The sequence below is a fragment of the Penicillium waksmanii genome, assembly GCF_028829765.1.
Source record: "Penicillium waksmanii strain IBT 27052 chromosome Unknown utg000007l:1.0-4314555.0:1.0-4317578.0, whole genome shotgun sequence".
Taxonomy (NCBI): Eukaryota; Fungi; Ascomycota; class Eurotiomycetes; order Eurotiales; family Aspergillaceae; genus Penicillium; species Penicillium waksmanii.
The window spans coordinates 4178934-4195914 of record NW_026643253.1 but is presented as its reverse complement, the minus strand read 5'-3'; the positions used below and the strand labels follow the sequence as shown (position 1 = coordinate 4195914).

Below are 16981 nucleotides of genomic sequence, written 5' to 3'. Positions count from 1 at the left end.
AAGAACAGCGACAGAGCCAAGAAGGTTGGGTTAAGCTCACAGTGTTTCCACAACTTCTACAGTTACTTGCATCGGTATCAAGGTTGACGCAGGCCCCATTACAACAGGTCAGGCCAGACGCGCACTATCGAGCACCAGTTAGTCGTCGTCGCAAAATATGCAGTCTGTGGCCATCTTACACATTGGCCGTTGCAAGAAGAATCAGGACCACAATTTGCTGGCACACAAATGCAGCCACTATTTCATATTAGCTTTCAGATGGCTCTACAATCCAGGATTTAACGATCGAGAAAGAGACTAACGGCGTAGTTCGTCCAAGGACAAGTCCAAGTAAACTAGGAGATCCACTCCCGTTGTCGCAGTAGCCAGATTGATCACCTAATCTCCGACACTTTAATGAATCAGTGTGTTAGTATCAGCAACCTCCTCGGGTATCCACGAATCTTACCTTGGCGTCACAAGCGGCCGGGTCGCAATTACTCCCACCCCCTCCACCCCCAACCCCAACCCCAATGTCTCCAATGTCACCACCCCCAGTGTCAATGTCAATCCCACCACCATCCCCATTGCCAATATTATTACCGCCGTGGGAAATGCCTCCACCTCTAGGTTTACCCCACTTTTCCAGGGCATCGTCTCCGGAGAGCGCAGTGACCAAAGCACCGCACAAAAGGGTTAGAAGAGCGAAACGCATTGTTGCAAAGGCGTTTGCTTAAGACGATTAAAAATTTGGTGGAAGAGAATATCAGTTTGAACCCGTCACACTGCTCGTGGTAAAGAAGAACAACACGCTACCCTCCCAGCTAAACCGTGTGCCCACGGCCATTCATAAACTGTCTAAGCTTTGTTGTTATGGTTAAAATGCTTAGACATGTTCCCTGGAATGTGGATAACTTAATTTTCTCGAAGGTCAGGCAGGGGTTTATGGTATGCGCACAGTTCCGGCAGCATGTTTTGGCAGTTAGAATTGATTGATGTGGGCGGCCCGTGTGTGCTCCGCGCCAAACCGTTGTGTTCGGATTTTTACACCTATAATTCTAACTCCATATCAAGTTCCTATCGACTGTGAGAGAGGTAAAGGGCAAATTAGCTGTCTAACATTATAGTGCTTTTCTTCCTGGCAAATATAGCGTTAAAATACTAACTGTTAGACCAACAAATTATCCATAACCTAAAGCACTATTATTGGAGAAAATAGATGCTTAGGATATTTAATATACTTGATTAAAATATACATCGTTTTGGTTTGAGAGGGTGTTCCCGAATGTAACAGCCAGGCGAGGGGACGCACGGGGGACCAACCAGATCCCACATGACTCTATTCTGATTGCCGGAATATTTTGCCGGAATCTAAGCACATACCACAAGCCCCTTGAACTCTGCATGATTGCTGTTCGTGTGAAATAAAAGTAGATAGTTCAAATCCTAGGCAACATTTCTAAGCGCCTTATTTATAATAAGGAACCTTATTAATAAATAATCGTAGAAACGCGCTGAATATAATACATAAGAAGCAAGACACGCTAGTTCTAGTCTAACGACAAGTTCGACTAGGTATACTTTTTTTTTTTCTATCGTCGTTAGCAAACCACGCCTTCACAAAAATGCGTTCTGCTCTTCTCACCCTTTTGTGCTGCTCTGTTGTCACTGCGCTCACTGGAAAAGAAGCTCTAGCAAAGTGGGGTGGACCTCGAGGTGGAGGGATTTCCCACGGGGGTAATAATATTGGCAATGGAGATGGCGGTGGGATTACCATTGACACTGGGGGTGGTGATATTGGAGACATTGGGGTTGGGGTTGGGGGTGGTGGTGGCTGCGACCATGCCGGTTGTGACGCCAAGGTAAGATTCGGGATACCCAAAGAGGTTGCTGATACTAACATACTGATTCAATTAAGTGCCGGAGATTAGGTGATCAATCGGGCTACTGCGACAACGGGAGTGGATCTTCTAGTTTACTTGGACTTGTCCTTGGACGAACTACGCCGTTAGTCTCTTTCTCGATCGTCCTTCGATTGCGGAGCCATCTGAAAGCTGATATGAAATAGAGGCTGTATCTGTGTCCCAACCCCGCCAGATTGTGATCCTCCTTCTTCTTCTTGTAACGGGCAATGTGTAAGATGGCCGCAGACTGCATATTTTGAGACGACGACTAACTGGTGCTCGATAGTGCGCGTCTGGCCTGACCTGTTGTAATGGGGCCTGCGTCAACCTTGATACCGATGCAAGTAACTGTGGAAGTTGTGGGCACACTGTGAGTTCAACCTAACCTTCACTTTTTAATAGGATTACTATTCTATCGCTGTTCTTATTGCTAACATGATACATTATCACGCTTCGATAGTGCGATCCGGGATCTATATCCGGTTGCTCATCAGGCAGCCTTGACTGCACCGACATAGGGTAATTCACTACCAAGCTGGCGACGCCACCGGAAACGCGTCAATTAATTTAAACCTTTCTTCTTCAACCACCCACCATGCCACCAATTAGCACTTAATCCTTGAACATTTCAATAGAGCAAGAGGGTAGGATCTCGTTAATTATCTAGCTTTTTAAGAATAAAGAACTCTCTTCGATTCGTGAAGTGGCGCGTCGTTTTAATGTACGATCTACCTTTCTATCCGCCTTGCCGGTGTATAAATATTGAATCAAGGACGAGAGAATGATCGAGGGGAATAGATAGAGAATAATCTATTTAAAGAACGAGTAAACTATAACGGCTAAGTGAATATCCTATAAACGAATAAATTGTACCGTATTGCTCTGTTAAAATCTTTGTAACCTCTATAATTGCTACCTACGCTAAAAGGCCTAATAATCCCGATCCTAGAAGTGAATTGTAAAGGCAATAAGGGCTAAGCCGTAGTTTGCGATCGAAAATAAGAGGCGAATAGGGCAGTCGGGGAGTCCGATTAGGTGGGCGAAATTGTAGGGGCGTAGCGATATGTGGAAGGTGGAGAGGTAGAGGAATAGCAAAGAGCAGCGACGACGGGTCTTTTTATATCGAAGGGCACTAAAGGGAGGCTACGTGACGGCGTATTGGGGCGCGAAACCCAAAAGGGTAAAACTAACTTGAAAAGGAAATTCACAGGTCCGCCGATTACAGCATAAATATTGGAATATCGATATTCCGATGCCTACCTTAAATGTGGACTAGCACCTCATGGCATTAGGGGCGGAGAAATACTATAATACTGTACAGTACACACACACACAATTCATTAACGCCCGGCGGCTGAACCGAAAGGGCAACTATCACTGATCTAAATATACATGCGTTTTAGCTAATGCTGTGCCTCCTTGGAGCCCATACAAGATTCCTTTCAGTGTATGTCATCTCAGATATCAATATCTTAGCGGGTTCTTGTGGTTTAGTGTTTGATTAGTAGACTTGCTTGAAGGCGCTTCTCCAAGTGTTCAACATCCTATCCTCGGCAATTGAAGCGCGTCTACCGTCTCTGGCACAAGGTAGTTGGTGGGGGTTAGTGGTGTCATTGTGTTGGTCGACGTGGTTAGGCGGCGTCGAGTCGGCCAGTGGCGATTGCGAATCGTATTGTGGCTCGCACTGCTTCTAGATTTGGCTTCCAGTTCTGGTCATCCAAAGGCGACTTTCCACCAAGAAAAAATGATATGTTGCCTCGGTGAGTGTGGGTACATTGCAGCATTTCCGTCCGGTGCGTGGTCCACCTCTGACATCGAAAGAGGAAGTGCTCCACGGTCTCTCTGGCTTGTCCACATGCGCATTGATCCGTCTCTGCGACTTTGATTCGAGAGAGATATCCATTGAGTCTCACCATGCCAGTCCGGAGCTGGGCTAGCACGCTTGCTTCTCTCCACGATAATCGATCATACAATTGTCGGGTATGTTTTCCTGGGAGTGATGCATCCACTCGTTTGGAGTGTTTCCCTACATTCTCTAATATATTACGTGAAACCCCCTTACACTTCATCCCGCTACGTCATTGCCGCTTATGACAGGTTCTCCACTCCTGCATCATCTCCATCCTTACACTTGGTAGAAACGCTTTTCGAGTGATAGGCCAATTTATTTTCCTCCATGCGTTCTGAGACAATCGGAAATAGAATAATAATTCGGGGAAATACAAGCTCAAGGAAGAAATTATTTTTGAAACGTGGAATATGCGAGTATCTGGTATCTACGAACTGATATTCAGGTTGTCCGTTTCCCAGACTAGCAATGTTCGAGAATTAGATAGAGTATGCGGATGATTCAAACCGAGTTTTTGTCTTTGCTTAGCCAAGCAGTTCCGTAGCAGGTCGATTGCTTGAGCATCGTGACCTAAAGATTTCCAGGTGAAAGCTAGATTGGTCATACTCGTCAGCGTGTCGGGATGATCCTCGCCGAGCTTCGTCTTGCGAGTCTTCATCACCTGCACAAAGAGCTGCTCGGCCTCTTCCCACCGGCCCTGGTCCCAGTAGGCTTCAAAAGTTGATTTTGGGAATGGAAAACCCCCTTTATATCATTCCGCTCACCTATAAATAGCTTAATACTCTCTAAGCGCCCGGAACGCGAGCGATACGCCGACGACTATCTTCTTCTTGGATTTTATATTAGGGCATCCCTCCCCATTCTAGTATCAATAGATCAAAAATGCCTTTCCTCAATCCTACGAATATCTATCTCGATATTTTGGGGGGTACCTTCTCCTCATGACGCTTGCTAGACTTTATATTGTTGCTTCCCGCTTTTTGGGCTGGAGACTACGCTTGCTTATGCTCAAATACTGTGTGTATCCGTTAATCTTTGGCAGGAGGTCAAGGGCATGGGCATTTTTATAGGCTATCTATTGGAGTGGAACATTGATGAGTAACCTTTTAGCGACTAATGGTCTGAAGGATATTGGGAGTCGAGCTGCTAATCTTGCTATTATTAACCTAATTCCGGTAGTCATAAGCGCGCCCCTTGCACTGATGGCAGACATGTAAGGTATATCCCTTCGGTCATATATTCAGATCCATAGCACATTCGTAGTTATGAATTTTCTTCAAGCGACTATGTATATCGGAATATCGATTCACCAAGTTGGATGGCACCTATAGACGAGGCTACAGGTTTATGGGGTGATGGTATGTCGAGAATGTTCGCACAATTCTGTATTGATCTAAGACTCTATAGGCGGCATCGGGCATGACCATATGTGTCCTGAGTGTCTTTATGTGGAAATGGATAGCCTGAATTCTAGCTAAGCTTTTTTTGGGGCAATACTCTTTATGCTCGTTATAGTATGGAGACATACTAAAGATTTCTATCTAACCTATATTTACGTTCTAATCGGTAGCCTTGTATTTACATTAGTAACTAGATATCGATGGATAGTGCTGCTATTTCGAAATATTAGACGCTCTAGAATTGGTACACGTGCTATAGTCTGACCGATACCGGGGTCTAACCCAATTTTACTTGTTATTCCAATCAATCAGCCCTTCAAAATTCGACTAGGATCATTTTTATATTTATGAATTCCTGGGGCAAGCTATCCTGTAGCTCTTCAAAGTCATCCTTATCAAATTGCCTGGTGGGAAACTGACCACGATAAGAGGATAGTGACTATTGTATGCCTGGTTAAGCAAGCAAGTACCTTCACCTAGAGGCTAGCTAGAAATCTAGAAAGCGATTACTTAGCCTAGATAGATGGCCTATATGGCAGCTATATGGAGCTTGATAAATATTCTTAGGCACTTCTTGTTGCTACTGGTATTAGGATTGTAGCCTAGCTTTTATACCTTCGTCTACTTGTTGAAACCAGCCTACCAGGAAATCAACACCGGGATATTTTTGTTATATGGGAGCTAGATCATAGATGTGCGTTACTAAGTAGATTATTATATTTCTTAGCTAATGGTACTGTCGGGATATATCCTCCCGTCAGAATAAGCAAAGACATGTTGTACGTAATCTTGCTAAGCTGCGGCTCCCGCCGCATGGATTCAGGGGTATTTGGCCTTGACCGGAGACACATCTATCATATACACGAATCAATCAACCTTTGCTTTAGAAGCATGAACTGTTCACTTAACTGTGTACACAGGACCTAGCTGGTGATACCAACAGGTACTTTAAAGCGGATTTTGACTATGTTCATGAATGGATGTGTGAGCTCCTAGCACGAGATATAGGTATTTATGTGGGTATATTTCCGACCTAGTTACGTTTTTTGGCTAAAATACCTCTTTAGAACCTACAATTTGGAATCTACATACCCTCTTATGAGGATAAGATTAAAGATGCAGAACCGATAAATTGGGGGAGTGAGAATGGCAGAATATTTAAAATCCTTGGTCGTATCAATGCGGAAGAGGTCGTCCCAGAAAGATTCTGGGAATCTAAGGGAAGATCTCTGATTACTGGTATGTAGCAAATATATTGAACTGAAGGTCTACTAACCAATTTAGTGCCTGCGCAGCCTGAGATCAAGTCTAGACTCTCAAATGTAGTTTCAACTCGGACGAAAAAAGTGGTCGATATTATCGAACTTCCATTCCAGCCGTTAACACCTCGGCGAGATGGCAAAAGGAAAGACCAACTCATTCAGTCTAAGAGGTTAGATACATTGCTTCCGGAAATCGGTGTCACCATCTCAACTCTTTCATTGTTTTTCCACCCCGCGTCAAGTCCTACTGTACTATATTAAGAATAGCCACCGGAACGTCAATTTTCGTAGCATTTTTGTATACATATATATACAGCAAATTATCTTCATAAATACTGCGTTCGAATGCATTCGAAAGAGCATTGCCTGGGCTATTTAATGTATGCAAATCAGATTGTTTATCTTGTTTTGCCTAATAACCAATTCGTCTCCATCTTGAATGTTTACCAGCTCTGGAGAAAGTTGCTACAATCAGTTGCACAATGATGAGAGAAACGTTTTTTGTATGAAGCTACCAACAAAAGCGGACGAAAATAGAAGAGAGAGGGAAGAGAAGAGGAAGCTATCGATTCCTGTATCATGGAGTCACATGACTCCCCAACACCAGCACAGTCAAAAGTTTTGACTCAAGGCTATAGCTGATTCATGTCATACTCTAAGTTGGAAATCAAATCCTAGTCCCCTAAACTAATACTATCTTTGCAATCTGTTAACTCGCAATGTAAGGTTGAAAAAGAAACGATCTACTTAATCAATAAAGCAGACCCATTTTGGGTGCCCCGAAACCTACGACTCCAAACGAGGCCGTGACTCCGGTAAACAGAATAAGCCCGCCAAAGTTGGTTCCATATGCCGTGACAAAAGACTTTCCAGCCCATGGCCATTTGGAATTAATAAAAGCTTCACTCTATCCGACGGCGGTACTCCAGACCCCTATTTGACTTACAAGCAAGCTCTTGCGGCCGTGACGTTATACAAACCAAGGATGCTATGAACATTGACGCTAGACCTACAGCTCCCCGCATCACCGTGAGATAAACCGCAGGGAGTGTGGCGTCATGGATGGTTCCAATCTTAGTATCGATGGAGATAACCACGGCAAGAGGCTGTCTTGCTTGCACAGCACCAGTCATGATAATTACGCAGCCCCGTTCACCTCCCTGCAAAGGGCCGCAATATACCAAATGGATAGCGGCCTCAAGTCTTGCCTATTTGGCCCCATGGTTACATTGGTTAAGAAGATGTTGGTGCTGTTTATTAGAAAAAGCACGCAAACCTCGATTTGCCCCTCTCCGTATCGACGTGCCTGGGCGCGCCTGTGATCATGCGCAGGCTCTGAGTGGGGCTTCTTTGCACATGCCGGTACCAGAGCATCCTTTGGCACCTTGAAATATCCGAACAGGCTGCGAAATCTGGCCTCTTTCCAAACATTATAAGGCTTGTAGGAGTTTATTTCTGTAAGCTCTTTGGCATCCCCAATATTGGGCAGTTGCAGGCATCCCTATCACCGGTATTGAATGTATTTCTGCCGATGGCTGGGTGATGCTTCCTAGGTTTTTAGTGAAAGGCTCCCATCCCAGCATTTGGGAAAATGGTATACCATGGATATGGACTTACCCAACAAAAAGAAAATTAAAATCTATCATGTTCCCGTCATTTTTCAATTTTCCTTTATCTTTGCTATCTTAATCAACTCCCCCAGCCATTCCGTCTCCTCCTTCGTAAACTCCCGTGTCGCCGCATTTGACAAGCAACACATATTGTTCTTCTTTAATTGCCACGCTCCTGGATCCAACACTTCCTTCGGCTCCTCCATAAACACGTCGAATTCTCCGATCGTCCGTTTGGTCCTCGCATACTTGTTTTTGTACAGCCATCCATTGAACCACAAAGGGCGCTTGTCGCGGTCCAGATGGAGGAGTTGGGGGGGCGCAGATGGTGAGGTCAGATTCATGGCCAGGTGCCATTTTGCGGTTTCTTTTCGTGGCGGTAGCAGCGAGGCCCCGGTCGAGGTTCGAGGCGGGCTGTTCGTTGGTTGGGTTGAAGATGTCGGGGTCTTGAACTACGCCCATTATGCCGGCTGCACCGGGGTGGAAAGCATAGGAGGTGTCACCGGAGAGCTCCCAGCCAATCCAGAAGGTTTCTTTGTCGCCTGTGTTTTCGCGGGTATTAATAAAATAGACAGGATGGGTAAAGGGAGGGGGGGGGGAGGGGGAAGGGGGAACAAACCGTAGACCATATTATAGGTCCCCACAATGCCCGCCATCATATCCCCATCTCTATCGGGCCCATTCATTCTACTTACCAGTAATAAGGCAACAAAGTGTATCCACTTGTCCACAACTACAACACCGGACTCTTGCATATGCCCGCTCTCCCCAGTCCACATCCTGCTCTGCCGCACCAGTTTCGAAATCGGCTTTGGCAAGATCTGCTGCAGCCACCGTTTCTTGCTCTCAGGCATGATCATTCTGTCTTTAAAAAAAAGGGCGCCCGTGCGCACGTAGTCCTCGTCATTGAAGAGCACTTCGGGATTGACGAAGAACAGTGAATCGGCGTCGATGAAGATGACCTCGCGGAAAGACGAGAAGAGGATAGAAAACGGCTTACCGGCCCATCCGGTGAGCCGCCAGCCCTCATCGCTAACCATGGCGGAGAGGTCACGCGTTACCACGCCGGGGAGTGCTTCTAGCTCGGCTCGGAAGTCTTCGCCCAAGTCGCTGTCGCCGAGATACATGATTTCAACGGGCAGCTCGCAACCAAGGATGCGGAGGGAGGGGATGGCAGTGAGGAGGAAAGCCGCGTGGTTGTCGCCCGCTGTAAACACGATGCCACGACCTCCATGGTGCAAGGATGCGTGCAGACTTATATGATCTCCGAAGTATGGGCTCGTCCACGGAAACAACAGCGCGGAGAGTTTGGCTAGGAAGTGGCGATAGGTTTCGTATTTGTGGAGCGCCTCAGGGAAGGTTTGCTCGCTAAATTTGGCACGCATGTAGGGGACGAGATCGTCTCGAACGTAAGTATTATCATTGTCTTCGGTGACGAGGTGGAGTTTCTCCCAGGCTTCGAAGAATTGTTTGTATGCGCGCGTGCGTAGACCGAGTTCACGCAGCTTTTCCGCACCCGTGCCTATCACGGGCCGTAGAAGCTCTCGGAGGTACATTTCATTGGGAATTATAGAGAAGAGGTTGTCGAGGGCGGTGTCCAATTCGTCGGGGAATATATGCCTCGATTCCGTATTCTTGTTGGTATATTTGGAGGCCTTCGGGACAGATTGCTGTGAATCTTTATATTTCATTGATGCAGACTTAACATTGGCCTGTGGTTCCACTGATGACGTCGCATTGGATTCTTCAAACATATTTTGCGATGTTGAATCCTGCCACCATGCCTCCTCAGTCCTTACAATAGCGGGGTGAATCCGCCAGAGTCTATCCTTGGCCATGCCAAAAGTCGTCCGCATACTCTTTCCATCCAGAGTTGAAGAGTCAGTCCAGAAGACAAAGTATAATACGATTAACCACCCTGTTGCTGCTGCAAACACGAGGTGAATTGTTCGCGAAGCCATACATTTCCGTCGTACTTTGACTTTAAGCCTTGGACATGGCGGATGAGATCGGCCTTCTTTGAGGGGAGTTGAATGCTGCGGGAGGTACGAGTAAATCATCGCGGTGGGAGCATGATTGTGAGGGTAGCAATGGGAAAGGAGTTGAAAATTTCGCAGACGGAGCGATTTTTGATGTAGTAGGATAAATAAATTGAGAAACTCGAAATGTTGTAGTTCAGAGGTATGAATTGTGTTATTGTTCATAGGGAAACATTAGGCTATATATATACAACGAGAAGAACAAGTTGATTTCCAATCAACTTGGTTCTTCGTATAGATATCTCGGGATTAATTCCGATGGTTCGGCTTGGTTCCTGATCTGCACCAGCCTCATATTACAACACGAAATACTGGCCACCTGGTGGGGCTTTAACCAATGGACTGGGAAGTATGAACAGACCAGGGAGAGTGCGCAGACTGGGGAGTGTGCGCAGACTGGGGAGTGTGCGCAGACTGGGGAGTGTGCGCAGACTGGGGAGTGTGCGCAGACCAGGGAGTGTGCGCAGACTGGAGAGTATGCGCAGACCAGGGAGTGTGCGCAGACAGGGGAGTATGAAAAGACCGGAGAGTGTGCGCAGACTGGGGAGTGTGCGCAGACAGGGGAGTATGAAAAGACTGGAGAGTGTGCGCAGACTGGGGAGTGTGTGCAGACCAGGGAGTGTGCGCAGACTGGAGAGTATGCGCAGACCAGGGAGTGTGCGCAGACAGGGGAGTATGAAAAGACTGGAGAGTGTGCGCAGACTGGAGAGTGTGCGCAGACTGGGGAGTGTGTGCAGACTGGGGAGTGTGCGCAGACTGGAGAGTATGCGCAGACTGGAGAGTATGCGCAGACCAGGGAGTGTGCGCAGACAGGGGAGTATGAAAAGACTGGAGAGTGTGCGCAGACTGGAGAGTGTGCGCAGACTGGGGAGTGTGCGCAGACAGGGGAGTATGAAAAGACCAGGGATTGTGCGCAGACCAGCAGACAGAAAACGGAACAGTGGGGCTTGTCCCATTCAGCGCTACAAATACCCCTATGCCCCAGGACAATGATGTGACACAATGATGGATCTCCTGAGCGATCGCGCAAATCTGCTGGCTGTGCAGCGGCTACAATTTTTCAGAGGCTGTGCTGTTATTGATTTCAATCATCTATTCTTTGAGGACGCTGCTCTTCTTGGCTCCCGGGAGTATAGTCAAGATAACGTTGACCGTCTGATCAAAATATTCCAGATCGAGGGTTGCTGTAACATGGAGCCTGAGCACCGCGTCGCTGCGGTCGTTGATTCAGACAAACTAAAAAATGCTCTTTCGATAAGTGGGATAACACAAGAGCAACTTCTCGACCCCACAACTCAAATCACCCTGGGCTTTGAAGAAGGCACTCGACTCATGTGTATATTTGGAAAACACCGTTTGCGAGCCGCCCAAGCCATAGGAATGCGCTCTTGGCTGGTGGATATCTATGTCGATGGTTGGTCTTACTCTTCATGCGTTCATTGAAAATAGACTCTAAATTTGGTTTTACGACAAGATTTGCCTTCCTCGTCGCGAACTGAGCTTCGCGATCAGTGCCCCAAATCCTTGAAGTTCACTGATGGGGAGATTTACCGCACATACAGGCTGCACAAAATAAATAAGAATAGTTTGCAAGCAGCAAAGTGGTGGGCAAAGTTGGAGTCAGATACTCGTCGCAAGAATTTCCGCCGTTTGAACGAAAAGAAACTTCTGCGTCAAAGTTTTGATGAGTTACTTCCCTATATCGGGCTTTGGACCCCGTTAAAATCGGATCAAATCCAACGATTGCTTGGGTTGAAGTGCCCTGAGGTTGGTCTCCTCAAAGCCTAATTGAGAGTGTATTATTTTCTAACTTTCTAGATTATCTGTCAATATTTGACGAATATGAGTCGGAAGTGGCAGGCGATTGTGGATGATTCAAAGGCAAAGTATGTTGATACTCTTTCTGTGACTCTGATAGAAGGAGTGTTTCCCCAAATTTCTCTTCACGACCAGAAGTACATTGCCGAACTTGTCGACACAAACCGGATTTTTCCGGCGATTACCAAAGATGAGGAGAGAGAAGAGCTGAAAAATCGACTTCTCAGGGTCGAAGGCAGACTCACATCCTTGAAAACACTCATGCAAGATGCCTTGTTCCTGAATCTTCCAACACATGCACTACTTCGACTATGCCCTCGACACTTCAAAGGGAGTTTGTTTGTTGTAATGCAACGGCAGTAGAATACAATTGGAACTCAGCAATCTCATGAGATCCAGACATCTGAGCATGACTTCAAAGTTCTTCCGAACTCCCAGGGTACCTTCATAGATAGTATGATACAATTGTGGCTATTCTCATTGAGGCATTTTGTCGTCTACGGGCGCCATGTTACCCCATCTCAAGCGTTCAGACAGCCAAATCCTATTTTCACTCTCCATGGGCTTGCCGCACTTGCTGCTCGACTGGGTTTCTCTTCAGATGAGATTCAAGAAACCCAACGGCAAATTCAGGCCCGTGTTATTGCAAAAGACTTTGTTGAGACCATTTACAGAGATGAGTTCTTGGCCCTGAACAATTCTGATATAAAGGCAGTCTCAAATCGCTTTTTGAATATAATGAGTGCATTAAGAGGGAGAAAGGACGCTATTATTCAGGATCCAAGCTTTACGACCGATCATGCGGAGGATAGCGCCCAATCAAGGTTCAATAAGCCTACCCAACATCAATATACGAAGCAAAGATGTAATATGTTTATGGAAAAGGTCTTCAGGCCAGTTGGGCCTCTACGCCAGTTTCCGACCTCTCTTGCCATCACTCGAGATATTCTAATTTGCTTTTTTGGGCCCATGATAGGATCTAAGTTCAACCTATCAACCTCATCATCTCCTGGCCCTTTCTCAAATGAAACGAACAGCTCTGATCCAGCGGGTATCAATGAGCCAACAGAAGGCGATGTGCCCAGTGATGGTGCAAATGAAAATTCTCAAGACTTCCCTATTGATTGCGATCCCTCGCCGCAGCATGCTCCCCTGCCAGTATCGCCTTACCAAGACTCCATAGAACGCAGTCCTGTATCCATGCATTCACACCCGGGCGGCACCCCCGATCACGATGACATGACTTGGGAAAGTCAAATACCTATGGCAGCTGGATTCGAGGATGCCTTCAACATTGGTAACTTGGAGTCAAAAATTTACATGGTACATCATCGCAAAATACCGGAGATACTATCTCTCTGGCATCAATCTATAAACAAGAGTCTAGTGGTTATATACTTATTTGAGGACCGAGTGTTTTACAAATTTCCAGCTGTCGATCATTTTGCATTGCGCTCTTTTTTGACAAACTTAGCGAGGAAGTCCACTCTGATGGAGATTCATTCAGACTACGGATTGTCCATACCGGACGTGAATAAAATATATGAAACGGCTTTGTCAAATCATCTGATTGTCGCAGCAAAAAAAAAACAATCCCAGCCACAAGAAACCACCGGGTGTCGAAATGACGCTGGATGAATTTCGCGATTATATCAAGACCTATGATATTCAAACCGGTAAGAGATTTGGCGATGACGAAACAGAACGTTCCGCAAAGCGTCGTTGATCTGAGGGGTTCCTCTAAATATATATTAGTCATTGATTAAAATGCCGATTCAATTATCATCATGCGTTGCATAGGACGAGAATAAATTAACGCTCATGGGCCACTTCTTACAGTACATCGGAATGAAATGTAGAGCCAAATCTGACACCATCTTTCGCCTATATCGGCTATTGGTTTGATCTAGAAATCATGCTCTTGGCATTGCGGGGTCTTCATGTTCCAGTATTGGAACATGTTCCAATTTAGGAACAGCGCGGGATGGAGGGCAAAGAGGCCTTCAGATTACATTCGCCACTGTCGATCTTACCTTATCATCTATTTCAAGAAAAATTCTATCCTCAGAAGTAGGCAACAAGAAGCTTGCAAGTTTCCTGCTTAAATATTTCAGATGGCAACATAATAATTTTTTTTCTTTAATAGATCACACTTCGGGGAAATAGAGAAACTCGAATAGAAAGCGCGCTTACTACTCGAAGCATCACTTAATGTCATAGATTCATTCAAGAGAGATTTCTATAATTGCTTTGGCCGCCAAACAAACGAACTTGCTCGCAAAAGGTTTCAATTCTACCGTGGATGCGCAATCATTGATCTCAATCATTTGGCATTTGAGGAGCCCTGTGAATTCGTGGGTATAAAAGACTTTGACCCACAAAATGTTGACAGGCTCAGGCAAATTTTCGAAATTGAAGGCTGTTGCAACTTAGAACCTGAACATAAAGTGGTCGCCGTCGTTGACCCATCTACCTTCGCAGATGCTCTTTCTAAAACAGGAGTCACTGAGGAACAATTGTTGGACCATACATCTCAGGTTGTGCTGAGATTAGATGAAAATTCCCGATTATTATATATCCACGGAAGACACCGACTTCGCGCAGCCAAGGATTTCGGAGAAAGTTACTGGTTGGTCGACATATATCGCGACGGTAAGTCCTCCTGCTCTGTACGGTGGCAAATACTCAATTTCGCAATAAGATCTTCCAGAGAACAGTCGAGCACAGCTTTGCGGAGAATCATCAAAAAGCCTTGAACTCTCCGACGGAGAGATCTACCGCATATACAAAATTTACAAGAACACACAAAATGAGTTACAAGCAGCCAAATGGTGGGCAAAGCTAGGCTCAGACCGCCGTCGGAAGTGGTTCAGGCTTCTAGAAAAAAAGACGAATCTTTTTTATGGCTTTGAGCGTCTGTTGCAGTACCCTGGTTTTTGGAAACCCTTAAATACCCGCCAGATTGAGCGAATGATCAAACTGAACTGCCCGGAGGTTTGTTTTCAGTATCATAAAAAGCACCCAGCTTATCTAATAAATTCGCAGATAATATCGCAATACTTGAGAGATATATACCTTAAATGGCTAAACATTGTCGATCTATCAATGGCTAAATCGGTCGACAATTCATCTGTTTCTTTGATTGAAGGGATGATTCCACTGAACTTACTCCATAACCGAGCTCAAATTACACAACTCATGGAAACAAAAAATCTATTTCCACATATAAAAAATTCGAACGAAAGGGCGAGTTTGAAAACCCGAATTTTGGCCTTGAAAGGCAGGATAACTTCGCTTAACACACTTGTACAAGATGTTTTATACATCGAGTATCCTACAGTGGCGCTACATCACTTGTGTCCTGGGAGAAGGAAAATAACCCTTCTAGCTCAGATGCGACGACAATAGAATTCCGTCAGCAAACAAGAAGCCCCTCTATTCCAGATATCAGAAAATTCATTCAAAACAGTTCCAAGGTCGCAGGTTTCATTCACAAACAGTATGATACAGCTTTGGCTATTTACATTACGGCATTTTGTCTACGATTCCCCAAAAGTGACTACCTCGCGAGACTATCAAACACCACATCAGATTTTGACGTTTCAGGCGCTCGCCCTGCTTGCCAAACGTCTCGGATTTTCCTCCAATTCAATTGAAAACATACTGAGCAAGTCCCAGGGCCGCGTCAATGCCAGAAACTTTATTGATGAGATCTCTACAGACGAATTCCTGAGCCTGGATGAGCCAAATGTCAAAGCAGCATCGAATTGTTCTGCATCTTTCTTGACTTTACTGCAGGTAAACGATGCTTGTGCAGATGGTGTGGCAAATTTAACGACGGAAAATCTGGCTGAAAAAGCCCAGAGAAGATTTTGTCGACCCGTGGCAAGCCAATACCGTGAGCAAAGGGGCAGCTTTTTCATTGAACAAATTTTCGGGCCGGCTGAAACAGTAGCGGAATATCCCACATCCCTTGCAATCACTCGCGATATCTTGCTTTGTTTCTTTGGAGATAAAGTAGTTGATGGGATGAGTTCAAGAATTAAAGTAAATTCAGTGTCTGGGGAGAGTATGTACGGTCTAAGTGATACAAATATACTATCAGCCGTGGCAGCAGAAGATGATACAGCTGTTTTCGAAACGCATGGAGACAAAAACGACATACATAGTCAAGGCGCCTTTCTTGGGCATGAGTTAACTCGAAAAACTTACCCACTTCCATCTTTACCTGGTGAAGAATCTCTTTACTCCAACTCAGTTTCAACACCATCACATCCAATCGGCTCCCCCGATCACATGACCTTGCGAAATGGGTTAGCAGCTGGATTTGAGGACGAACTGACCATTGGTGATATGGGAGTGAAACTCTATATTACGCATCATGGCAGATTCTCCGAAATCCTCAATATGTGGCATTATTCAAACAACCAAAACTTAATGGTTGTGTATTTGTTTGAAGACCGTATCTTCTATAAATTTCGAGCCACTGATAATTTCGCTCTACGCTCCTTCCTGAATAATCTAGCGCGGGATTATATTTTGATGGAGATCCACGCAGACTACGAGCTTTCAATACCAAGAATATCGGAAATGGAGCTGGCAAATCATCTGATAGTCGCATGCAGGAAAGAGAGCCCTGCCAAAAAGAAGCTCCAAGGCGCAGATATGTCGATGGATGAATTTCGCAATTACATCAGGAGTTGTGACATTCATACAGGGAAGAGATATAGCGAGAAAGATATTGGACGGTTTGCTAAGCGTCGTTGAACAAATTTAACTTCGAGGGAAACTTGCATAAAGGTACAGCGGTTGAATCCACCGAAACGACGTCGACGAGCCTTCGAACAACCGACCTGCCTACCCATTTTTAACCTATACTCACCGGACTTTGCTCACAATAATTCACCTGCCCTACCGGTTCGATCGCATGTCGATTCGTCAGTCCTTCGTCTGCTATCTGGTGTTGCCGCCAGCGAGGCAGTCAGCTACTTCGGGCGTTAACATGAGAAGTACTCTCGGTAAATCGCTACTCAGGGAAGAGGTTCACGAAACTACATCGAGAATGGACACGTGGGGGGGGTCCGGTGTCACAGAGGGATGGGTTATTGCTTTTGTGGGAG

General features: G+C 45.6%; 5 protein-coding genes across 5 annotated transcripts; 4 read left to right on the top strand and 1 right to left on the bottom strand.

The window, feature by feature from the left end:
• Window positions 1-1604: 1604 nt before the first annotated feature.
• Window positions 1605-1910, top strand: N7481_008406 (uncharacterized protein; the record flags this gene model as incomplete). Its single annotated transcript, XM_057267625.1, has 1 exon — window positions 1605-1910. One exon carries the CDS (start codon window positions 1605-1607, stop codon window positions 1908-1910), a length of 306 nt encoding a protein of 101 aa, XP_057121826.1.
• A 6169-nt stretch (window positions 1911-8079) lies between these two features.
• On the bottom strand, window positions 8080-9965 carry N7481_008405 (alpha-mannosyltransferase; the record flags this gene model as incomplete). The annotated part of the gene is made up of 2 exons (XM_057267624.1): window positions 8080-8546; window positions 8624-9965. The coding sequence occupies 2 exons, from the start codon at window positions 9963-9965 to the stop codon at window positions 8080-8082; spliced, it is 1809 nt and encodes a 602-aa protein (XP_057121825.1).
• Window positions 9966-10037: 72 nt separating this feature from the next.
• Window positions 10038-11041, top strand: N7481_008404 (uncharacterized protein; the record flags this gene model as incomplete). Its single annotated transcript, XM_057267623.1, has 2 exons — window positions 10038-10049; window positions 10412-11041. The coding sequence occupies 2 exons, from the start codon at window positions 10038-10040 to the stop codon at window positions 11039-11041; spliced, it is 642 nt and encodes a 213-aa protein (XP_057121824.1).
• A 7-nt stretch (window positions 11042-11048) lies between these two features.
• N7481_008403 (uncharacterized protein) lies at window positions 11049-11486 on the top strand (the record flags this gene model as incomplete). The annotated part of the gene is made up of 1 exon (XM_057267622.1): window positions 11049-11486. One exon carries the CDS (start codon window positions 11049-11051, stop codon window positions 11484-11486), a length of 438 nt encoding a protein of 145 aa, XP_057121823.1.
• A 3876-nt stretch (window positions 11487-15362) lies between these two features.
• On the top strand, window positions 15363-16628 carry N7481_008402 (uncharacterized protein; the record flags this gene model as incomplete). The annotated part of the gene is made up of 1 exon (XM_057267621.1): window positions 15363-16628. The coding sequence occupies one exon, from the start codon at window positions 15363-15365 to the stop codon at window positions 16626-16628; it is 1266 nt and encodes a 421-aa protein (XP_057121822.1).
• Between the last annotated feature and the right edge of the window lie 353 nt (window positions 16629-16981).